At 47.4% G+C, this 24,295-nt stretch overlaps 2 protein-coding genes across 2 annotated transcripts in view; one reads left to right on the top strand and one right to left on the bottom strand.

Moving 5' to 3' along the window:
* AGFG2 (ArfGAP with FG repeats 2) overlaps positions 1-13,369 on the top strand; it is a 35,039-nt gene extending 21,670 nt beyond the window's left edge. The window contains exons 2-12 of the mRNA XM_006896470.1: positions 1,701-1,794; positions 2,685-2,800; positions 3,836-3,989; positions 4,512-4,674; positions 5,424-5,543; positions 10,925-11,045; positions 11,272-11,354; positions 11,547-11,630; positions 12,085-12,213; positions 12,896-12,981; positions 13,310-13,369. Coding sequence (XP_006896532.1) covers positions 1,701-1,794; positions 2,685-2,800; positions 3,836-3,989; positions 4,512-4,674; positions 5,424-5,543; positions 10,925-11,045; positions 11,272-11,354; positions 11,547-11,630; positions 12,085-12,213; positions 12,896-12,981; positions 13,310-13,369 — 1,210 coding nt within the window. The remainder of the gene's footprint in view (positions 1-1,700; positions 1,795-2,684; positions 2,801-3,835; positions 3,990-4,511; positions 4,675-5,423; positions 5,544-10,924; positions 11,046-11,271; positions 11,355-11,546; positions 11,631-12,084; positions 12,214-12,895; positions 12,982-13,309) is intronic.
* Positions 13,370-14,667: 1,298 nt separating this feature from the next.
* On the bottom strand, positions 14,668-23,485 carry LOC102843334. Its single transcript, XM_006896580.1, has 9 exons — positions 23,342-23,485; positions 23,077-23,213; positions 22,533-22,728; positions 22,113-22,193; positions 21,900-22,017; positions 21,708-21,805; positions 21,424-21,631; positions 15,959-16,074; positions 14,668-14,673 (listed from the first exon to the last, which is right to left on the bottom strand). Exons 1-9 carry the CDS (start codon positions 23,483-23,485, stop codon positions 14,668-14,670), a joined length of 1,104 nt encoding a protein of 367 aa, XP_006896642.1.
* Between the last annotated feature and the right edge of the window lie 810 nt (positions 23,486-24,295).

Below are 24,295 nucleotides of genomic sequence, written 5' to 3'. Positions count from 1 at the left end.
TGCTGTTTATGCTGTGTAATACTCCATTGTATGAAGGTACCATAGTTTTTCTGCCCATTTCATTTGTTGATGGGTACTAACTTGCATTTTAACATCTTGATTATCCCAGTATTTTTCTTGGGAAATAACAGTCTGAAGAGTCAGTTGAGACTTCTTAAAATTTTTCTTTTTTGTCTTCTGTATGTGCCACAAAGATCATAATAATGGCCCTCCACTTCTGGTCTCTAGGACCTTAGTGTATTTGTTTGAAAATTTTTATTTTAATCTAATTGTGATTGCAGTATATCCAAACCAGAGTAAAATTTTAGATATGAAGAAAAGGAGGCTATGGAATCCTGCCTGGCTCAGCTCTGAGTTCCTCTGTTAGAACATTTAGGAGAGCAGTTGAGTGGGAGCAAGGGAACGTTTCTTCTGATGTAGTCCCCACAAGGTTTCTGTGGGCAGAGCTAGACCCCCTGGGAGTTAACAGAACTCAGCGTGGGTGCAAAACACCACCACAGGATAGGTGTTCCTGGCACCATATACTACTTGTATATGGTTAAACGTGATTTCCTCCTGCTTCACTGAAAGATCAAGAAACAAGGAAGTCTGGAGCATTTTTTTCCTCAGAGATCTTTTCCTGAGAAGAAGGACCCTCGTTATTCTCACTACTCTTCTACCTTGTATGCACAAGAGAGAGAAGAGCTAGCCTTGGAGACATGAAAGTTTTTGGAGCATGTTTGTTTTATTTTGTGGCCTATGTTTAGTTAGTTTTACCAGTATTTGTCACTGGCCTTTATTTTTCCCTCCTGTCATGCTTTTGAAAAATTTATGTTTTCGTGATTTCTGGAACCTTGAGGATATATTCTCTAAGTTCAAAACAATGATAAAACAGGAAATGGATGAGTTGCTTGTCTGAGTTCTCAGAAGTCCTCCCTGGCTTGCTGGCTGAACACTAAAACTGTTGGGGTCTGAGCCAAGGTAGAGGGAGGCTCTGCTCGTCCTCTCCAGAATGCTGAGATCACAATATGTCCCTGACTATTTCTTCTTTGTCTCTCATCAGAAGTAGCGTCAAAAGATACTCGTTTTTCTTCTTTCCTTGAAATCGGGACTAGCTTTAGGAAAGCTTAATTTATGTACTTTTGTTTTATCCTTTCTCTCTCTTCATTCTATCATAAATAGACCTGCATTGCTAACTATATTACCCACATTCTCAATATCTCGAGCTTCATTCCAGATCACTGAAATCAAATGAATATTCTAACAAACCAAATTACACAATTGTTCTGATTTCTTGATGCATGTAGAAGTTGTGTTTACACTACATTGTAGTCTGTTAAAGGAGGCATGATGCATAATACGTTGGGATTACTGAAAGGTCAGCTGTTCAAATCCACCCTCTGCCCTGCAGAAGAAAAATAGGAAGTCTCTTTTAAAATTTACAACCTCAGAAAAGTGATGGAGGGTCACTATGAGTCAGAATCAACTCCACTGCAAGAGAGGGGGGATGGATGTCTATTCAATGTGTAGAAGTATTATGAAAATGCTTTAACTGTTATGAGAATTATCAACATGGGATGTGAATTGCTCACAGGCTGTTGGAAAAATGATGCCAGTAAATTTTCTTTGGCACAGAGTTACCACAAACCTTCAACTGGAAAAAGCACAGTATCTGTGAAGCCAAATAATATGAGGTATACCTGTATACTTCTCTTCCATAGGAGAGGCCTGAACCCCCCTCATCGAGTCAAGTCCATCTCCATGACAACTTTCACTGAGCCTGAAGTAGTATTCCTCCAGTCTCGTGGAAATGAGGTAACTTAGCACAGATGGAATTGCTGAAAGGCTGTGACTGTCCCATCTGCCTGGGAAACTTTCACTCAAGATTATAGGAAAAACTAAACTATGTATATGAACTTTGTAAGCAAACTCATGCAAAATAAAAAGTTGTTTTATTGACATTTTAATGAAAGTTTATAAGAAACGTAGGTTTCTAATCATTCAATGTATAAAAAATTTTTTTAAAAAAATGATAGGAAAAACTAAAGTGTTCTCTTTGGTTGAATTTCTCATTTTTTTAATGTGTAGGAGGAGCCCTGGTAACACAGTGGTTAAAGCACTACACTGCTAACCAAAAGATTAGCAGTTCAAATTCACCAGGTGCTCAGTGGGAGAAAGATAAGGCAGTCTGCTTCTGTAAAGGTTTCCAGCTGTGGAAACGCCGTGGGGCAATTTTACCCTGTCCTATAGGATGAAAAGTTGGAATTATGTAAAAAGTAGCAAGTTGGGGGAAAAAAGTAGTGAATTTGATTAGTTTTTTTATTTCTAGTTTCTTGTCTTCTGAATATTTGTGTATTTATGTAGACTCTAATCCAGGCCCTTTGCTTAAGGGAACAGGAAAGGAGTCATAACAGGGTAAAGCATGAGCCTGTGTGCTGTGCAGGGAAATTGAGCTCCATGTTAATGAGCTGTCTCTTGACCTCGCCAGCCTCCTGAGGAAGATTTTCATTATTTATATAAGGCATGACATCTCTATTCAGTTACAAGCTCTGTGAAGGCCAGGATCAGGTCTGCTTCGCAGATATGCCTAGAACCTAGTACGATGTTGATGCTCAAGAATATTTCTTGATGAGTAAATTGGAAGTAGGTTCTTTTCCATTTCATGCCTTCTCCAACTCCTGTATCACTTGATTTCATTTGTTTAGGTTTGCAGGAAGATCTGGCTAGGCCTTTTTGATGCCCGGACATCTTTAGTACCAGATTCCAGGGATCCTCAGAAGGTGAAAGAGTTTCTCCAAGAAAAATATGAGAAGAAGAGATGGTAAGAAGGAGGAAAGGGATGGCTGTGGAGACATGTGTCAGACATGCATTCCCTGGTTGTACAGGTTCCAGAGCTGAAACGACTTTTCTCAAAAGCTAGACTGGTTGATTCAGTTGCGCTTAGATTCAGTTAGTGCTAAATTTTTACTCAAAATAATAAAGTTACATGAAAGGACTACTTGTTCTCAGTGCTTAGCCTTGTATTTTGATCTTTTGGGGAGACAGTAGATTGGTTGTAATGAGGAAATAAGCATATGGGAGTGTTTGTACTTCTGTCATCTCTTACATGGAGATAGAGGTCTAGCAACTCACTGTTTACAGCCTTACGCTTTTAACTCATCCTTCGTTTGTGATTTCTAGGTAACTATTCTGTTTTCTCAATGAAGAAAACAGTATTCACCTTCCTTTCTTTTTCCTTCCTCAGTTGTCACTTCCTTTTGTTTGATAAATATAGGGTAGCGATGTGGTTGCAGGGTGTCAGCTGTTGAGGTGTATAAAAGCGTTTTCAGGTTCCTTCTCAGGATAAGAAGACACTTTCAAAGGAAGGACCACCTACACACAGGAAGTAGAGGAAGGAGAATTTTCAGACGTACGGGAGCTGACAGGCTAGAATAGAGATCGTGAGCACTTAGTGGATGATGAAGCAGACAATTTTGTTGTGAGATTGAGAAGAAATAATATGAAAAATCGCCCAGGAAATAACCTTGAATGGAAGTTGGAAAATAAGATCTATCCATCCATATTCCTGCATGTTTTATTACTTTAAAGATAGTCACTTTGAGGGGTCAAAAAAGAGGAGGGAAAGGAGAAAAATTGACATAAGGTGGAGAAAATTTACCCCATCTGAGTAAAGGAGAAGCTCAAGACTGGCAGAATTTTTGCTGAGTTTTGTAATTCCCTAAATTTCAGAAAAACAAATTACAGAGAAAACGTGAAAAAGGATTTTGACTGCTGTGGCTGTTTTTCTAAGCACCCAAGCTCAGGATGGCCCAAAGTTTTATCCTCTCCTTTCATTCAAACTATTCTTTCTCAAAAGGTATGTCCCCCCAGACCAAGTAAAGGGATCCGCTTACACCAAAGGCAGTGCCTCCACCCCTATACAGGGTTCCCTCCCTGAAGGGAAGCCCCTGCGGACACTTTTGGGTGATTCTATGCCATCTCTCTCAGCTGCTGCCTCCACCTCTAACCAGGTAACTGTTACATCTTCAAGTTTATTTGGGGCTTTAGGGGACAAGGTGTCAGTTTCCTAAATCCAATGCCTGGGACTTTGTGGAGAGCAGTACAAAAGCTGTGAGTTCGTTTTCAGTCCTGCTGTTACCTGTATCTTGTATGTGTCACCTCTAGACTCCTACCTTTTTGGAAGAAAGAGCTCAACAGAAAGTGGTATTTGGAGACCTTAGAGCATCAATTTCATTCCCTCCAAGGAAACACAGAAGGGACATTCTAATCCCTGGGAAAGATGAGAAGTTCAAGAGCTAGGGAGACTGGTTGGCAACATTTCAGTAGATCTCAGGGTTGTCTTGACTAATACACTCTAAAATGTGGGGATTCTGGGCACTGGTGTACTGAGGAATTAGGTTCGAGAGGGCTTAAGGCACCTTCAGCCCAGAAAAACTTCCCTCTCTACTTCCCTATTCCGGAGCAACCTGAGGCATCATGAAGGTCCTAAGTCAAGTCTGGGATTTCAAGTATATTATTCCTTCTCCTCCAAGTCTGTCAGTCAGTCTCAGGCTCGGATATCTCAGCCCCGGAACTCCCAGCCCCCCAGCTCCTCAGTCAAGAAAACCAGCACTGATCTGTTGGCTGACATCGGTGGAGACCCCTTTGCTGCTCCCCAAGTGGCACCAACTTTTGCTGCATTCCCAGCCTTTGGGGGTAAGTATGACTTGGGGTGCAATTTTCTGACAACTTATGTACATATAACACAAGGAATTTCCTTCCTTGAGGTAATAATGCTTCACCAGATCTTTTCATATGAATGAACATGGTGGTTACTCAAGCATCAGGATTGGACACATCGAAGTCAAATATGTATGGTAGGGATTGTGTTTGGGAGTTTGACTATAAAACATTAGAGTTGAGAGCTCCCAGACTTCCTTTCAGAACACTGGAAATAGACATTTTATTGCTTTCTCTCTATAGTCAAATGCTTGTGAGAAGGGGACATTGTGTGTTTCATTTCCCCTGCCTTCTTCCCAAAGATCAGCAATGACTAACAGGATTGCACAAATCTTATGTCCAGCGTCTCTTCCTTTCTAGCCCCCTTCCCTGTCATACACATGTATGTGCATATATATACATATACACAATGTTTTGGGGTTTTTTTTAATGTGATGTGGCTCAAAACTAACCCCTGGACAAAATGTTACTATTTCATGGATTAAGGATAAAACTTGGTAGGAAATTAACTTGGAGGCTTCTGAGATGCCCCTCTTCCCTGGTATGTGTCTGCCTGTCTTGCCCTCAGCTTCTCCTTCTCTCTCTAAAGAGGACCCCATGGAAAGGCAAAAGTCTTTTAAGAGTTGCCTCTGGCCTTTAGGAATTATATATATATTATACAAATTTAGGTATGAATGTCACATATATGTATATATATAACCTCCTGATATTCCCTCCACTTACAGGCCAGACATCTTCCCATGGGGGCTTTGCCAACTTTGATGCTTTTGGCAGTAGCCCCAGCTCCTCTGCATTTGGAAATATTCCCCCAGCTGGCCAATTCCAGGCCCAGCCAACACCCACAGGTAAAACTACTCCCCTGGTATCCTGTCTCTCTTTCAACTGGATCCAGTTTTCCATGTCCATAATCACCCTTCATTCACTGTTCCACTAACCTGAAGAACTATGTAAAAGAGAAAAGGACAAAGAGAATATTCTCAGGAAAGGATAAGAGGACCTTGTCAGCAAGAGAGAATGCTATTCTGTTTTTCTGTGAAAGGAAAATGGCTAAAGTTGTAGCTGGAATTGTACAGTATATACACTAAAAAAAAAAATTTCTAACTGGGAAGCATGAAAGTCCTGAGTACTAGAAAAATTGAGAATGGGCATGAACTTTTCTTAGAAGTTCCTGTGGTTTCATCCTAGTCTCCTGTCCAAAAAGAACAAAGAATTGGGTCTGAGTTTGGAGTAGTCTCCAGAAGTCATCCTTCTAAACAAAAATGTATTAACTTCATACTGTGCTGTCTAGCAGTTGAGAGAGACACTAAGGAATTTCACTCATCCTTAGCCTCCCAGACAACAAGTCTGAACAGCCTTCTGCCTGCTTTTCTTCCTTTGCTCGTCCTGGAGCCCTGGGTGGGCAGCTGGAGAGCTGGAGAGTCTGACTGGGGGAAAGCCAGTGATAGACTGACTTACACTCTCTCTTTCTCCCTTCTTCTGCCCACAACTTTTCCCTTCTCCACCCTCACTGCCAGCCAGTCGGATGCTAACTGGAAGTTACAGTTTTGGTAAGTTATCCTTCCTACCCAACAGCCTATCCAAAAGCTCCAGTCATGAGCTTTGAAGTCTGTAAGGAACTTTCAGAATGGAGATATTTGACAGTTGAGCAGTTCACCAATCTGTGCAGCCTGCAGAGTAGCAGAACCGGTATGAGAACCAGACTCAGCCCCACCGCCTTCCCATAGTGCCTCTGTAACCTGGCTTGTTGCCTTTTGTCGTTGTCATCGTGTGTGTCTTCTTTTTTTAATGGGACAAGAAACATTTTATAATGATAAAAATTAGAATTTACAAAGGCTTGCTCACATTCTTGAACTTTTTTACATGTTATCTCAATGAGGAAGGAAAAACTTACATTTTGTAGTAGAAGAAATAGACTCAGTTTGGTCTGTGACTTGGCCAAAATCAGTAGCAGATAAGTAGCAAAGTCATTGGCCAGGAGAGACCAGTCCTTGGACAAGGACATCATGCATGGTCAGGTGGAGGGACAGCACAGGAGAGGAAGACCCCGGATGAGATGGATTGATACAGTGACTGGGGTAGTGGGGATTGATGTGTCAGAATAAGTGAGACTGGCTCAGGACAGGGCAGGATTCAGAGCTGCTGTACACAGGGTCGCTATGGATTGCAGGTGACTCAACAGCACATAACAACAACCACCACCACCATTGACTTTGACCACATCAAGATAGAAATGTTTTTGTGAATTTCACATAAAGAATTGTTGGATATGAAGGAAGAAGAGAGGTTTTGGTGAGAGGCTAGTGTCTCTTCTGGCAAACCAGGTTTTATTTTTTTTTATATTTCTGAGGAGAAATTTCTAAAACTGTGTTGTTCCCTGAAGCCACTAGAAGACGTGTGCAGATTGAGCAGCTTGAGGTGAGACTCTGCACCTGTATATAACGCAAACCACAGTGCAGGTTCTTGCAGCAGCCACAGTCTTCTGGGAATGCATGGTTTGGTCAGGGTGCCCACCTCGTAAGGACCAGCTCTGCCCTCTAGTGTCCACCAAGCGGCACACAGCCACCGCCTTTACTGTGGTCAGGTTGAGGACCTGGACCTCACTGAGCTCCTTGAAAATGAAGACCCGGAGCAATAATGAAGAGTCTGGTCTTTCTGGAGATAGAGCTGTGTTGGCGGGGAAATTCCACATTCCCTGATCAAGGGAAAGGCAAACTCTTTACATGATCCAGCTGATTTTAGAGACCTAGCCACAGGTCAGCACTGATTCCTTTGTCTGAATTTTCAGAGTAGAGCCTGAGGCATTGATGTTTATGCTTTGTGCTGAGCGCATCAATAATGCCCTTATAAAATTTTGGGGGTAAATACCGACTAGTAGAGACCTGATTGTGCTTGGTTAAGTGTTCAGCTGTTACCCTAAAGATCAACAGTTCAAACCCACCAACCACTCCACAGGAGAGAAGTGTGACAGTTTGCTTCTGTAAAGATTATGGCCTGAGGAACCCGGTGGGACGGTTCTGTTGTGTCCCACAGGGTCTTGATATGTCAGGTTTCACTCAATGGAGATAGGCATTTTGGGTTTTCATCCTTTAAGCTTTTAGGAAAGGGAGCACATGAAGGTGCAAATTACAGTTCTACAGTCTTTAGAAAAAGCCCCAGATGTTACTGTCAGGAAACTAAGCTGCAATTTTAGTGGACAGAGGAGCCATTTTCCTTTCTTGTCTCCGAGAAACAACTTGTGTGAAGGAAACTGCTTCACCACTATTCTTTTTTTTTTAATTTTTATTTTATTATTTTTTTGTGTGAGTGTACCGTCAAATCAGATCTGACTGGTACAGGAGGAGATTGTCCCTCCTTCCCCGGCAGAGCATCTTGTGGATTCGAACCGTGCGCCTCTGGGATTGTAGTTGCAGCTCCTTGCCACTAGGCCACCAGAGCTCCCCTCACTATTCTTAATCTGAATTTTTCCCACCTTTTGAAGGGTTTTGCCCCATCAACTGCCATGTATGAAAACTCACCTGGAAGTAATCTCAAAAATTAATAATATGATTATTCTTAACATTTGTGTTAGGCCTTACACACTTTAAAACATTTTCTGTATCTCAAAGGGTCTAAAATCACCCTGTGGAAATGGACCTCTATCTACGTGCAGAAAACTGAAACAGAAGCCACATCTCACACCACACACAAAAACCAACTCAAAGTGAATCAGAGACCCTAGGGGTAAACCCAAAACCATAAAGATCACAAAAGACAAAATGGGAACAAATTTAGAAGTTCTAGCCTACAGCATAAATACCGTTGCAAACATAGCCCAAAATGTGCAACCAGGAGAGGATAAAATCAATGACTGGGACTTTTTTTTTTTTAATTTTTATTTACATTTATTTATTTTTAATTTCCATTCATTCATTGTTGCACATTTTCCTCGTCCCCCCTCCCAACTGGGACCTTCTTAAAGTAAAATCCCTGTGTGCATCAAAAACTTTCTCCAGTAGAGTGAAAAGAAAGCCCCACAGATTGGGAATAAAACATTCAGCAATGACATTTCAGAGAAGGGTCTTATAAGTAAAATTTACAGAATACTGTAATGCTTCCACCAAAAAAAGACTCATAACCTAAAAACAAAACCAGCAAAAGACGTAAAAAGACTCTTCATAAAGGTGGGCATTCTGATGGCTAGCAGACACAAGAAGAAATGTCAAAATCATTAGCCCTCAGAGAGTCAGATCAAAACAATGAGGTACTATCTCACCCCAGCAGCAGTAGCAAATTTTAACAACATAGCAAACAATAAATGTTAGAAAGGATGTGGAGATTGGAATTCTCAGGCACTGCTGGTGGGATCGTAACATGGTACAGCCACTACGGAAGGCAATTTGGTATTTCCTCAAAAAGCTGAACATAGAAATCTCATGTGACCTAAGTATTCTACTCCTAGGAAATTTGAACTGAGATATGAATAGAGATCTGTATACCTTTGTTATTCATAACAGCAAGAAAAATGGAAAAACCCAAATTCCCATCAACAAATAGATTGAGAAATTGTGGTATATTCACACAATGGAGTACTGTGCAGCATGGGGAACAATTATTTCATAAAATAGTATATAAACGTAGGAGAGTCTAGAGAGCATTATACTGAGCGAAATCACTCAATCACATAAGAAATGCTGCATAAGACCGCCATCGTGAAAATATGGGGATAACTGAGCCCGTTATGTATAAATAAATAGTTAAAGAGAAAGACTAGAAAGGGGCAGGAAAAGGGGAAGGGGAGAAAAATTACTAGAATAGCAGAGGTTTGTGGGTGGCGTAGGGGGTGAAGGAATTGGAAAGATTCAATGGGGATTTGAACAGAGTGATAATAGGTATAGATAAATGATAAGAGAGAGTAATTCATTATATAAAAGACAGTGTCTATGAAAGATTTTATTTCAAAAACCCCATGAAACCAGAACAGCCCTGAGGGATCAGTGACAACCATGAGAGAATGTGCCAACATCACAGTGGCAGCAAGTAGGGGAGCCACAGCCAGATCCGTTCTCATACGTGCACTCAGATCTTCACTCAGCAAACTTGTTGAGCACGTGAAGATACTTTACAGAGTTTCACTTTAGTCTCCCAACACCCATCCAAAGAAAGCCTTTTTCCCATTTATAGCTTCATTCGCCTTCACGGTAGTACAGAATGGTCCCGCACAGATGGGGCTTTGACACACTGATAAAGATACTTTCTTTTTTAAAAAAAAATTCTTTTTGTCTACTTTTTTAGTGGTTTCCATCAAAGTTTGCAAATAAATTTTTCATTTAACCATTCATACATATTTTGTTCTTGAACATTAATTTCAGTACCCACAATGTAATCACTTTCCCCCCACTTGACTCCCTGAAATCCCAATTTCTAATAATCCTTCTGTAATTGTTTTCTCTTTCTTTAGTGGTCGTGTACTGATCATCCCCTTGTTGTGTATTGCCTTTCCCTTTATCATATTAATAGTGTCTGTGACCTGCTTACTGACTTTGACTCCTGTCTCCCTCCTTTTCTCTCTCTGGTAACCATTCAAAAGTGAGTCTACCTGTGTGTAAACTTTTTCTTTAGCTTTTTATAATAGTGGTTAATATTTGTCCTTTTTATAATAGTGGTCTTCTACAATATTTGTTCTTTCATGACTGACTGATTTCAATCAGCGTAATATCCTCTAGATTCATCTATGTTTTGCGGTATTTCATGAATTCTTTGTGGGTTTTCAGTGTTGCTTAGTTCCCCATTGTGAATGTACCATAGTTTCTTTATCGATTTGTATATTGAACACTTAGGTTGTTTGTCTCTTTGCTCCAGTGAACATGAATGTGCATCTTTCTGTGTGTGTTGCAGCTTTTATTTAGGATATATCTTTAGATTATAAATCTAATAATGGGATTGCTAAATCAAATGGTATTTCAATTTTCAACTTTCTAAGGAAGGATAAAGATATTAAAGATGAACTCAGATCTCTTCCTTTGAGATGAATTGTTTAGATTTTCCAGGACTCTTGGTCCATGTTGTTCAGTCATACTTTGATGTGGGGGCCCACATTTAAAAAAAAAAGCTGGCTCAGGGAAACACAGTGGGTGCCTCTGCTACGATCACTCCACTCTTCCACAAGCACCCTCACCTCCATCTCGTCTGCTGATTGCATCCTGTCTCACCCTCAGCACAACCTATTCTGTTTCCTGTGATTGTCCAGGGAGCAGCCAGGTGACCCCATTCGGTGTCTCTTCTCTTGCACCTGCCAGTCAGCCTAAGAGTCTCACAGATATGGGCAGCATCCTGGGACCAGGGGTGTCAGCTGGAGGTATCCCTAACAGGTAAGTGCAGACCTTGGAGCATTGCTTTGGACCAGAAGAACCTGCTGAGCAAACTTGACTATGATTTTGTAGCCTGCTCCCCTCCTGTCACAATGCTTACTTCTCCCTTGCTCACCTCAAGGGTCTGACCCTTGAGAGTGGGGATAGAGTTACTGTCTGTTGGTCCGTTGCTCAGTGTGTGTCCTGGATCATGGACAAGGCGCATGCTGACTTCTCCCTCCTGCAGCATCTTTGGGATGGCTGGCCCAGTCCCTGCACTCCAGTCTGCCACAGCTGGTGGCAGTGGCAGCACAGGATTTGCCTTTGGAGGTGAGTCCTGCCAGTGGAAACTAAGGGGAGTGATGCAAGGCCAAGAAGAAACTGGGGTCTCTGAAAGGGGGGAATGGAGAGGGGTGCAGACCAAGATTTGGAGGAGTACTTGGGTATCACCATATAAAGTAAACCGGGGGGGGGGGAGTACTAATTCTCTCTCCCATTTGTCTCCTGATCCACTCTGAACAGGCTTTACCAACCCTTTCACAGCGCCTGCTGCTCATCCCCAAGTGCTTTCCACCAACCCCTTCCAGCCCAATGGCGTGGGCACAGGTAAGAAAGTCCCTGGCTCTGACAGGTATGGTCCCACCAGCTGACAGGTTGTTCACCTCTCCCAGGAGGGACAACAGGCAATCTCAGCTGGGAGGTGTCCTCCAGCACTAGTTTCCTTCTCTTGTCTATATTTTCACCAGCCCAGGCCAGACACATTTAGATGTCCAGGCCTCCTAGTGAGCAAAAGTAGACAGACCCAAGCCAGAATGAGGAGTTTAGAGTCAGAGAAAGACCGCTCCCATAGAGTCGGGGAGCTCTGGTGACTCAGTGATAAGGAGTTGCCCCCTATTGGTACCACTGCTTGTATGAGAAACTAGAGCTTCTTGACTCATCCAGGGTACTCCCCCTGAGAAGGAAAAGCTAATCCTATTTTCCCACCTTGGAGGCACTAAGAAAAACTTCTCTAGTCCCTCTTCCAAAAATCCACATGAGCCCTGTGTCCCACTTTCCACAGGGCCAGGCTTTGGGATGAGCAGTGCTGGGCCTGGCTTTCCCCAGTCTGTGCCACCAGCTGGAGGCTTTGCCAGCACCTTCCCACAACCTCTGTTTCCCCCGCAGACCTCAGTGACACAGCAGCAGAACGGTAAGGGCTCTTTCCTATCCCATGTTCCTACCCAGCGGCATCAGAACCAGACGTCACCTTGGTCCTTTCTGACCAGTAGGGGGTGGTCAGGGGAAAGCAGCCCACTTTGGACTCTGACTGTGCTCTGCTTTCTTTTTCCATTGTGGTGAAGGTGCATAAGACAGCCATCTCAAAAATGTCTGCATGTCCATTCAGATACTGGTGTCATTCAAGAAGTAAACCGTTTTCAATATTGTTTTCTAAATCATTTCACCACAATTAACATAAACTCAGTGCTACCTCAGGAAAAATTCTCTCCCCTGGTAAATGCTAATTTTGGGTTTCTGTTATCTCATATCTTTTAAGTGAGATTATACAACATTTGTCCTTTTGTTACTGACTTACTTGGCTCAACATGAGGTTTTCAAGGTGCAGCCAAGTCGTGGCCTGCATCAGGACTTCCTTTCCCTTTATGGCTGAGGAACATTCCATTGTATAGAGACAACACATTTGGTTTATCCCATCAGCTGATGAACATTCCAGTTGTTCTACCTTTTGACTGTTGTCAAAGTGCTAGAATGAACACAGATGTTCTGCTCCATTTGGAAGGCCCCTTCCTGGAGCTCCATGGGGAGGTGGGGTTGAGTTAGAGCCAGCCTGCGGGCTCGAGTTCATTTTGGCTGTTATTGCTCTTGTCTCCCAGGCTCTTCCTTCGGGGACTTGGGCTCAGTTAAGCTGGGGCAGAGGCCGCTAGGCCAGCCAGCCGGGATCTCCACCAACCCCTTCATGGTGAGGAGCGAGCACCTCCAGGGTTGAGGCTTCATGGCGTGGGGTGCGGTCTTTCAGTTGGGGGGCTGAGGACAGAATCCATCCAGGCTTTGTGGGCTCAGTCTCCACCAATTCCTCATGAATTTGTCTCCCAAGTCTTGGTCTCATCATCACCTCATCCCCAAGCCCCTCCGCTTACCTCTCATCTTCCTCGCACACCTCCCCCATTCCCAGTTGCCTCAGCAGAGTAGTTTTGAGGGGAAGAGGAATCCTAAACTGCATGTCTTCATGTTTTTTCCTCCCTACATGTAATTCAGGTGGTTCTGTGTGTTTTTTTATTTCTTTACAGACTGGATCGTCTTCAAGCCCATTTGCCTCTAAACCTCCAACTACCAACCCATTCTTGTAGCACTGTGTTCTGGAGTAAGGGGCCTTTCCCTTGCTCTCTGGGCCCCTCTACTCCCCAGAGCCTCAGTGACCGTTTGCCTGTTACATTGCTGTGGGCCTGAGCCCAGCTCGGGCCTTGTTTTGCATAGTGGGGGTCTTGGGATGATGGAGGTGCTAGTGCTTTGCTTGGGGCTTACAGGTAAAACAGCGGCTTCCTGGCAGCTGTCCCGCAGGCTCTCTCTTCCCCTCCTCCAGCCCCATTCAGGCAGGCCCACAAGGAGTGAAGGCAAGGCCTGCACCAGAGGAGTAATGGTGTTTATGTTTTCTAATTGTTAATTATGACGACAGTAATCTTCTGCCCTCAGCATAAAAGCACTTGCCTCACCCTAACGCTGCGGTCAGAAACAGCTGTGTGTATAACCACCAGCTCCTCTCTTGACCAGCATTCACCTATGAGAACAGCCCTCCACCCACCCCAGCTTTCCAGCACTGTTCTCTCATCAGCAGAAACACAGAAGAGAAAGCAAGGTAAAGGCAGAAATGAGGACAGGCCTCCATGTGGTGTGGTGGTCGCAGAGGAGAGAAGCCCCGGGATCTGAGTGCCCTTGCTGCCTGGCCTTGGCTGGCAAAGCCTGTTCCTGCAGGAGGCGCTGGGTTTTCTGCTTTCCTTGTGCCCCTCCCTCCTGGGCAGTCAGAATAGTTTTATGTACACACACACATACATATATATGCCCGACTCCTGTTAAGCACTTTAGTTAGCTGTTGGTGTCATGTTTGGATACCAGTGTTTTATATTTATATAGAGAGAATTTTCTAATATAGCCTATTATACACACGCATCCACACAGCCATTCCCTGTCTCCCAAATGGCTCTTTCCCACAGGGAATGGGATTAATCCTCATCTGTGCCTCGAGGACCGAGGACCAGCCAAGCCTGAGCTCCAGGGGGTGAGGGGGAAGGCAGCTACGGGTCCTGATCACCCCAGAGCCTGGACTTGTCCAGGGAAAGGCTTTGTGTAATCAGCTGGGGTTACTGTTTGTTTTCCCTTTTCTTTTTTCCATGTGCCTCTCCCACCCCCAAATCTCAGCACCAAAGCTCATTGCAGGCAATGTTGGAAAAGAACTGCATTTGAAAGAAAAAGAAATTGCCTCTGGAGTCTTGCTTTGGGCCAGCTTGAGGGGGGTGCGTGACAGGTAACATGACAGCCTGGCCTTGGCTCCCCTGGTCTTACCTGCCAGAGTTGATGATAGACCTGCCTTTGCCAAGGACAAGCCTCACCGTCCCGGACACAACCAGGCCTTGTCTGGACAGGAGAGGGGCTAAATCTGCAGCAGGTGGGAGTTAGGAGATAGAGTGAAGGGGCAGTTCCCACTGGAGGTAGAAGGTGCTCGTGTGGATGTGAGTGTGCAGCACTTAGCCTGGTCAGGGAAGCCCACTGCCAGGTCATGTGGTGGTCTCAACACCCCTCATCCCCCAAAACGGTTTCTGCCTGAGAAATGTTTTGTCAACAGCCATGGTATCTGGGCTGTTTGTATAGTGACAAGATGAACTGCTTGGGTGTAAATACCGCATGTGGCTGAAGGGGCGCCTAGGAGAGGTTTCTCCTCTGTCCACTATTGCCAGGAACCTACCCATTCGTGGGATTTCTGGGTCTTTCCAGCTAATGACCTTAACAGAAAGGAGATGTGGCGACTGCTTACCACTTTTATTTGAGAATTCTCTGGGAAATACCTCCAGCTGTAGCCATTTGCCTAGCCAGGCTTGGCCTGCCCACCTTTTTCAAGGAACAGTACTTGCCATGTCTGTGCGACCTGATCTCACCTGCCACTCCTTCCATCTCCTGGGGAGACCTCTCAGCTTGGCCCACCATTCCTCATTCCCTGGAGTTTTCATTTTTAGTTCTTTCTCTCATCTATCTGTTTTTCCTCATCCTATCTGCCTAAAGCCAGGGAGGCAAGGGAAGGTGAAATCATGGTATACCAGGAGCCTTTTCTTAGTTGTCCCTAAACTCCCCCCCCCCTTTCTAACTCAGAAAAGACTGAGGTTTAGGGCTGAGATTTAAAAAAGTAGGAGCTGAAGAGCCTTCATTGGCATACAAACTGTTTCTCAGGGATTTCTTTCTTGGTTCTGGGACCTGGGACCTCCCTACCATTGTCCCTCCCTCTTCAAAATCACTCTTTTATAGACTCCAGCCAGCCAGCTCACTGTCCAGGGCTGGATGACCAGGCAGCACTTTAGCTAGGTAAGCTTCAGTCCTAGGGCAGAAAATTAACACTTTCTTGGACATGGCGCGAAACTAGGACTGCAGCCGCCCTCCTTGCCGTGAACAACCACAGCCTCTCAGACCCCAGCCCTCCCTCAGCCTTCTTTCTCCAGAAAGTAGCAAAGAATGGATAAAGCCCAGGCTTGATAGAAACTGTCTACATGATTATGCTGTGTTCCTCCCACCCTCCCTCCAGGGCACCTGTGCACCTGGCAGTTTCAAGTCAGCTCTCTGCAGCTCACACTACAGGGTTCCAGTGACACACCGGCCCTGCTGGGCACCTGACCAACCCCCAGGTGTCCCTCTGGCCAGTGCTGTGACTGCTCTGCAGTCTGGCTTGGTCCCACTGTCACGTACAGGCTGCCCTGTGGATAAAGCAGCACGGGACCAGCCCCCAGATCCTCTGTGAACAGCTCCATTGTGGGCATGTTGGGGCCTGTCAGGTCAGAGCAGGAAATGGGGGCTAGAAGAGGGCAGAGAGGGAGGGTGGCAAAGCCAAAGGTGTAGCTCTGTCCTCATACCTCCCACTGCAGTGGAGAACTCAGGGTCCAGGGGTGAGGCCCACTGGAACAGTACACCTCCATGTACCAAGGGTTTTCTTCCAGGACTCAGAATGTGGGGAGCCCATCCCATGACTTCCCTGCACCTGACAGATGAAAACACCCCTCAAAACAAGAGAGGTGTTCTCACTGAGCTGAGGTTCTGCCATTTCCTGCCCCCTAGGGAAACAACTCCAGTTACCAGGGCAACAGGCTAAGATAAATGTAGCCTGTGTAGGCCCGGGGCTGTGTTGCTAGGGCAACTGATAAGGCCAGTTGTTTGACTCCAGTCTTTCCCTGGTACCCAGCAGGCTAGATCACCTGGCAGCAGTTCCCAGCCCACTCTGATTCTTGTTTACCTTTCCCAGAGCCAGGCTGCTGTGTGTTTTAACCAGCACCTAGGAGTTGAAGATGGTCTGAGTGCTTTTCAACTCAGCTATGGTTTTACAAGGACTTTGGCTACAAGGTGACTAGTTGATGAGCAGGACGGAATTAGGTGTGGAGAGACCACTCAAACTGGGGAGTAAAACACCAGACCAGGAGTGCAGCGGGTCCTGGGCCTACGGCTGGCCTGCCTGCTAGAGGCAGCTCCAAGGCCAGGGCAGGAGAGAGACGCCTAAATGCATGAGGTCTTGCATGTCCCTGCACTCCTCTCTTGTGAGCCCACACTAGGGACTGTGGTATTTTGGTGGCCACTTATGAATCCTTATCATTGCCTTTCACTGGCCACACCCCTACACTAGTGGTGGTAACAGCTGTAGCCCCACCACACTCCAAGTGGCACATGCCTGCACCTTGACAAGGGCCTGGCACCACCTGCCTGCTGGGCCCCGGTGCCCATCCTGATGCTGGTTGGCTCCCTGCATCTCACCCTCAACGTGATCCTGGTAACCACACTCACCCATGTGCCAACTACTGGTTTGTCTTACAGTGTATACTAGGCAGTACCACTGCTCCTTGGAAGGATCAGAACTGGGGTGCAAAATGCCTGCCCCCTAACCCTATCTCAGACATCAAGTTGCAAGGGACAAAGGGTATCTACCAGGGAGTTCATGCTTAATCTGTGATCACAGCCTTCAGCTGCCCACTGGTGTTACTTTGGGCAGAGGAAATGGAGTGTCAAGGGCAATGGGTGGTCTGAAGAGGTGGCCCTGGCAAATGACCTTTCCCATCATAGGATCTCTTTTAATAGCCACTTAACTGGGGTTCTGGTATGTGTGGTCTGTGCAGGGACCAATAGATACTTGTTCACCCCATGCCGCTCTAGTCCCACCAAAGCCATGAAGAAACAGCCTCCAGCTCCTGAGAAATCAGCAGAGCCCAATGCTTAGTGGTTGTGGCCCCTTGGATGACTTAGTCTCCTTGCTGCCTGCAAGAGTGTACTGGATAAATGGGGTGGTTTCTGGGAGCGCAGCATCCCCAATGCCAAGACTGCAGATGTTGCCAGTGGCACAATCACAAAGAACATTCACTTTACACGGTTTCCAAGCCTCCTCCACTTTCCTGATCCCTTCTGCTGTCACCCAACCAGCAATAGCTCAGAGCAGTAGACACGCCTCCATCTTCCCACCCCTACAAAGCTCAGTTCCCCACCCTCCCGTGGAGAACACCTCTACTAGGATCTCCAACTCAACTCCGCCCCCAAGACCCATGGAGTCCAGCGTTCTGGGCCAACCTTGGGGTGTGGGGGGAGCCATCTGAGGATGAGAGGGAAGGGTAGGCATCGGGCTGGGGTCCAAAAGCCCCAACGTAGAGGGTCTACTGCCCATGGGACAGCAGGGCCGCAGCAAACCTCTGGTTGATAGAGGTCGAGAGCCTGGAAACCAAAACGTGCCAACCTGCAGGGACGCAGCACTGGCTGTGTGTGTGTGGGTGTGTGGGTGGGTGGTGTGGGGGTAGCCACGAGAGTGTCGGGGTGTGTGTGGTGTGGGTGTCTGTGGATTTGGTTTACCAGCGGCCTGCCCGCTCACCTGGATTCACAGAAAATCAAAGTCCAATGCTGAGAGTTCACGTTTTCACTCCTTGGAACACAGGAACTCCAAAATCTGGCCTCAGGCCCTTCCTCGACCACCCCATTGTCTTTCAAAGACCCTGGTTTTAGACTTGTGGCCCCGGGTGCTGTGTCATAGGGGCCAAGGCTGGCACATAGAGGTTCCTGCCCCTGTTCCCAGGTGAGAAGATTCCAGCTTCTCTGGAAACCCAAGGCTTAGGTCACCTTTGCGCTGCCACAGCCACACAGACTTGTATTCTACCTGGGCCATTCAGTACCCACAGAGTTGTGGCTGCTGGTGCCTGACACAGTGGTGACACAAAACATTCGCATTCATGGGACTGTTATAGCCACTAAGAGGAACTGGGGGCCAGTGCTGCCTGTGGCAGTGCTGACCCAATGCCAAGGGAACACTCTCTATATACCTTTGTCCTCCAATTTTACAAGACCAACTTTGGCTTCTGAGGCCCAATCAAGCAACCTTGAGCCGTCAGTGATACCGGGGTGAGAGGGGCAAGTTACCCTCTCACCCTAACCAGTGGGGCCAATAGGCCCACACTCCCTAGGAGACTACATACCCCCTAAATTGACTACGAACTCATGGGGGTCCAGAGGTGAAAAGGGTATCCTGAGCTCCAGCAGCTCTGGAGGGTGTCAGTAAGCCCAACCGCCCTGTCCAGCCTGCTGTCTCTACCTTAGCCAAGGAGGTCTCATCAAGGAAAGGGTGGGAAATGCCTGAAGTTACCAGTAACTGTGGCTTCTCCATCCACTCCTCCCCAGACCATCACCCGCTTGGTGGAGGGGCTCTGAACCCTGTAACACGTAGCTGCTTCCTAGTCATGGCACCTGGGAAACCTTCAGGCCGTTACTAGTCAGTTTTGTTTTCTTTCACATTGTGTTCCTTTCATCACTACTGATCTATGCCCACTATTACCCCATCTTTTCAGATCCCCACTGGATCTTTCCTAATCCTTTAGCCCCCTCCCACCACCCACCAAACTAGAGTGTGGTTTACAACTGCACTTCCCATCTCCCCATCCTTGGGCTAAGCCTCTGGGCTCACTCATTGGAAGCCCTGATCCTGTCTCCCTGCACAATTCTAACACCATTTCTAGGCTTCAGGTTGGCCTTGGTCCCCTCCTTGCCACTGTACAGACCTCCCCTACGAGGCCCCTCCTCACACATATCTGCAGTGCCTTTGTTATATCTTCTCAAAGCCAAAGAGGCCCTCCCAGAGTCCCAGGCTAAACTACTACTGTTGTTATTCAATGCCCATAACAACAGGCTCAAGTATAGCAGAGACAGATCCACTGTTCACAGGATCCCTAGGCCTTGTAGTTGACTGTACCTAGATTCTGACTCAAATCCACTTTGCACACAACAGTGCCACTACTCACCGTGTGACTCTATCACATTCTGTTGCACTTTTAGCCTATTTTTCCAGTCACTGTGTCAATCTGTCCTCTTGTGGGTGGTCTTCTCTTTTGGTGACCCTCTACTCTCCCAACCATGATGTGCCACTCTAGAGACTGGCCACTCCTGATAACATGTCAATGTGAGATGAAATCTCAAAAATTCTTTTTTTGAGGGTAAAATAGTAATGATAGATTTGGAGGGAAGGCCATATGCTACTGAGGTGAATCTCTTAATTATGGCAGCCTTCTCTGGAATGGCAAATTCTCACTTTTGTTTAAAAAAAATTTTTTTTAATTTTATTTTTTTGTGTGTGTACCGTCAAATCAGGTCTGACAAGTACAGGAGGATATTGTCCCTCCTTCTCCAGCAGAGCATCTAATGGATTTGAACCACATACCTCTGGGATTACAGTGAAGCTTCTTGCCACTAGGCCACCAGAGCTCCTCAAATTCTCACTTCTAAGGTGCACTCTGTACTCTTCCAAGATATAGCTGTTCTTTCGTCAGTTTGTGGAATATTCAGTGTTTCCGGTCATCACAATTCAATGGCATCGGTACTTTGGTCCTCGATATTATCCAACATTCACAAGCATATAAAGCAGCTGAAAAGGCCATGGATTGGATCATGCACATCTTAAGTCCTTAAGCTGACATTCTTTGCTCTTTTAGCACTTTAAAGAGATCTTGACACAAATTTATCCAATGAAATATGCCTTTTGATTTGACTATTGTTAGCATGAGTATTGATGTGGATCCGAGTAAAGTCAAATTGTTGGCACCTTTAAGATGCAGAAAAGGCTGAAGTGGTCAACAGTTTCATTTTCCTTGGACCCACAATGAATATCAAAGGTATCTTGGCAGCAGATCTGCCCAATGCAATCTACCATTTGACTTCTTGACTGTTTCCATCAGGTACTGACTGTGGACCCAAATCAAATGAAATCCTCAACACCTTCAATCTCTTCCCCATCTACCATGATGTTGTTTATTAGTGCAACTATGAGACTTTTTTTTCTTTGATATTGAGATGTAACCCATATTGAAAGCTCTGTAGTCTTTTGTCTTCTTCAGTAAGTGCTTCAAGTGCTCTTCATTTTCAGCAAGCAAAGCTATTTCATCTGCCTATCACAGTCTTCCCTCAATCCTGGTGCCACTTTTTTCCCCCATATTATTGTTGTGTTAGGTGCCGTCGAGTTGAGCACAACCCATAGCGACCCTACAAACAAAAGATCTAAATCCTGTTCTGTCCTGTGCCATCCACACACAAGAAACCCTTGCAGCAGTCACGGTGTCAATCCACCTGGTTGAGGTCTTCTTCTCCTTTGCTGCCCCTCCACCTGAGCTTATGTGCTCAGCAAACAGATTTGAATAGGTTCTTTCCCAAGAGATGTGCTATCCTCTTATTCCTTAGTTTGCCTGCCCTCGGCCCACAAACTCTTGTCTCTTTGGTCTGGGAGAGCAGACAAGAGTCACTGCTTTCTAAACTCTCAACCTGGTGGACTAGACGATGGACCTTATCACTCCCATTATAAGCCTCTTGCTTGGTCAGCCTGGGAAGAGTTCAATCTCAAGGCTTGCCCTGTCCCACTATAGGAGATGATCACTGAGCAACCAAGGTTTGGAGAAGGTGAGTTAATGCCATGGTGGAGGAAGAAATCTTGGTCCTACCTCCATGCCTCATTCTACCATCAGACACAGGGAGCCCCTTTGCAAGCCAACACAGCTTTATTGTCAACAGAACCTACAGGACAGAACTGGGGGACATTCTTTGCCTCATAGTGACTATGGAGAATCAGTGTCTGGTGTCTGTGGGAGAAGTGGGTCTGGGAAGTGAGAATATCTGGGACCACCATGAGAGGCTGGGTTACTAGAGACAAAATCTAGGCAGTTGGCCTGGAGCATGGAGTCCGATGAGGGGCTGCATGTGGGCCCCTCCTGGCTCATCTGCAGAAGGGCTTTGAGAGCAACCATCTCAAGCTCACTGAGCCAGTTGGTGGAGCAGGCAGAGGAAGATGTGGGGGCAACACAAGAAGACATGATAGGAGGTGGGAGCAGCAGCTTCAAGGGATTCATCACCTACAGAGAAAAGAGCAGGCAGTTTCACCACTTTGGTCCTACCCAAAGGTTGGGGTGAGGCTGGAGCAAGATTTACCTGCTGGGGTGTCCTGTCCAGGTACAGAGGGACACGGTATCCACAGGGCAGCAGAGGGTCTGAGACAAAGACCTCTTCACAGTTCAACACCGGGATACCTAAGAAGAGGATACGACAGGGTAGCACCAGAGGCCAGACTCTATGGAGGGCCTAGTTAAGCCCACCTGCCCGCTGTGGCAATCAAGAAAGTACCTGCATCCCTGGGTGCCTGCTCTCCGAGTTCTCTCCTGGAGGCTGCCTCATACAGTGGCCAAAAGGATGGATGACTCAAGGTCCGGTTTGAGAAGGAGCCTACCCCACTGCCGGCCCCCTCCAGACAGGCAGAAAAGATCACTCAAACTTCAACTCTTCCCAAAAAATCCCTGCCTCCACCTAGATCCAGGGCACAAGGCACCTCCCACTTACCGTCAGCTGAGGTCTTGCCTCATAGTAGGGGTCCCAGGGTTGTAGATTGACCATCCATGAGGGGGCCAGTCTCTGGGTCATCTGGGGGGGAGAAGGAGCTGGGGAGGGAAACTGAAGAGATTAAACCAGGCTCAGGAGTCAATGAAGGGGCCTTGGAGGATATTTTAAGGGAAGGCCCTGGACCTACCTGGGGTTATTGGGGGCTGGTTAGTAACCAGGCTTTCTGGGGGCTGCCTGGTAGCCAGGGTTCTTGGGGGTTGCTTAGTAACCAGGGTTCTTGAGGGTTGCTTGGTGACCCTGGTTCTTAGGGGTTGCTTGGTAACCCAGGTTGAAGGCTGCTTGGTGACCCAGGTTCTTGGGGGTTGCTTGGTGACCAGGGTTCCTGAGGGTTGCTTAATAATCCGGGTTCTTGGGGGTTGCTTGATAGCCTGGGTTCTTGGGGGCTGTTTGGTGGCTAAGGTTCTTGGGGGCTGCTTGGTAACCAGGGTTCTTGGGGGTTGCTTGGTAGTCTGGGTTCTGGGGGGCTGCCTGGTAGCCTGGGTTCTTGGGGGATGCTTGGTAGTCCCGCCTCGGGGTTTGCCAGGTGGCAGTTGCTTCCTTGAGGTCCTGGAACGTGCTGCGGATGGGAGCTGAGGGCTGGGGAGGTAGGATTGGAGGAGACAATGCCACAAAGATGCCCCACGCACTGTCCCTTCTAGTTCTGGCTATGTCCTTGAACCCAGTGGGAGGATCCAAGGTTGCCTGGTGTGAGGGTGGCAGTTCCTACCCTCACCCCCTCCCCTTGGCTCCATCCTTGGTACAGATGATGGGATCAGTTCGCGCAGGGCACAGGCACAGAGCCCCTTCCCCACCCGCCCTCACCCCATCTATCTCCCCACTCAGCCCTCACTTCATCCACGTCCCCACCCCAGCCAGCCCTCACCCCATCTATGTCCCCACCACCACCTCTGGCTAGGCCCCTCACCTGTCCTGGGGGGCCGTTCCTGGTTCCCCGGAGGCCTTGTCCCCAGAGCCCCTGTTTTCGCCCTGGTCGGTGCCCACCGAGAGACCACATTCCTCCAACACCGCCTTCTTTCCCTGGGCTCGTGGCCGAGCGGACCGCTGGGGCGGCGTGCAGCGTTTCATAGAGGGAGGACAGGGCCCGTGCTGGGCTCTGGCTCGCAGCCTTGGTGGTCTGGTGGGGTCTAGCCCCCAGTAACACCCCGCCGCTTTGGTGGCTTCGGGGAGACCCTGCCCCCAGGCTGACTTCCGGCCACGTGACTGCGCTCCGGCCACACGGCGCCCTCTGGCGGTGGGGGATTGCAGGCCGGCCGGAGCGCACAGTCAATGGAGACCCCAATGGGGGACACGGCCGAGTGCGGCCCCCACCCCATGGCGGCCACAGCAGCGCACGAGGCTCCGAGAAGGGAAAAAGCTGAGCATGCACCCCAAGGGAGGCCACGCATCTACGGGGGCCCACTGCCGGGTTGCTGTACCCTTTTCATGCACGCGCACACACACACCTGAAGTCAACATCGAAGGTCTTCGACTTCCTTTATTCTTGACAGACACACCTGGTGCCTGTCTTGCACTCCAGACCCTCCGCCAGGAGGCAGCGGTAAAGCCCCTCCCTCCCCTTGGGCTGCCTGAACTTCCAAGGGGCGCTCAAGGGACAGGGCCAGAGCCTGGAGCCCAGTCCTTGTCAGTAGGAGCAGCACTGGACACTGTCCATCTTCTCTTTGTGGGGTCCCAGGCCCAGCACATGAGGGGCCCTGTGCTCTAGGTCAGTCCCTAAGGCCGTTCCAGCAGAGCATGGAGGACAGCAGCGATGTAGGGGAGGCCCCTTCCTGGGACCCCCTCCTCTTCCAGGATGTGGTGGGGCTGGCACAGGGACTCCTGGGGGAAGGGGCCCAAATTAAGTCCTCTCACCTCGTGTCCCCCCTTCCTCAGCAGATTCTCTCCCCTTGGCAGGGCAAGGTGTCAGAAAGTCCCTAACGGAGCCTAAGGGGAGCCAACTGAGGGGATGTTGTTTAGGGACCAGGAGGCAAGGGACAGGGTTGTCCTGGCGGACACTGCAGGCTCATTGCTTGGGGACACATGAGAAGCAAGGAAGCTGTCAGCAGAGAGATGACACAGGGGGCCAAGGCCTAGCTGAAGGGCCTGTCATTTCCATAAAGAAAGGAGGTGGGAGCCGGCCCAGGGGG

The sequence above is a fragment of the Elephantulus edwardii genome, unplaced genomic scaffold, assembly GCF_000299155.1.
Source record: "Elephantulus edwardii isolate Elephantulus edwardi_28Jun2011 unplaced genomic scaffold, EleEdw1.0 scaffold00186, whole genome shotgun sequence".
NCBI classification, from domain to species: domain Eukaryota; kingdom Metazoa; phylum Chordata; class Mammalia; order Macroscelidea; family Macroscelididae; genus Elephantulus; species Elephantulus edwardii.
The sequence above is the reverse complement of the archived record's forward strand: the minus strand, read 5'-3'. Positions and strand labels throughout refer to the sequence as shown.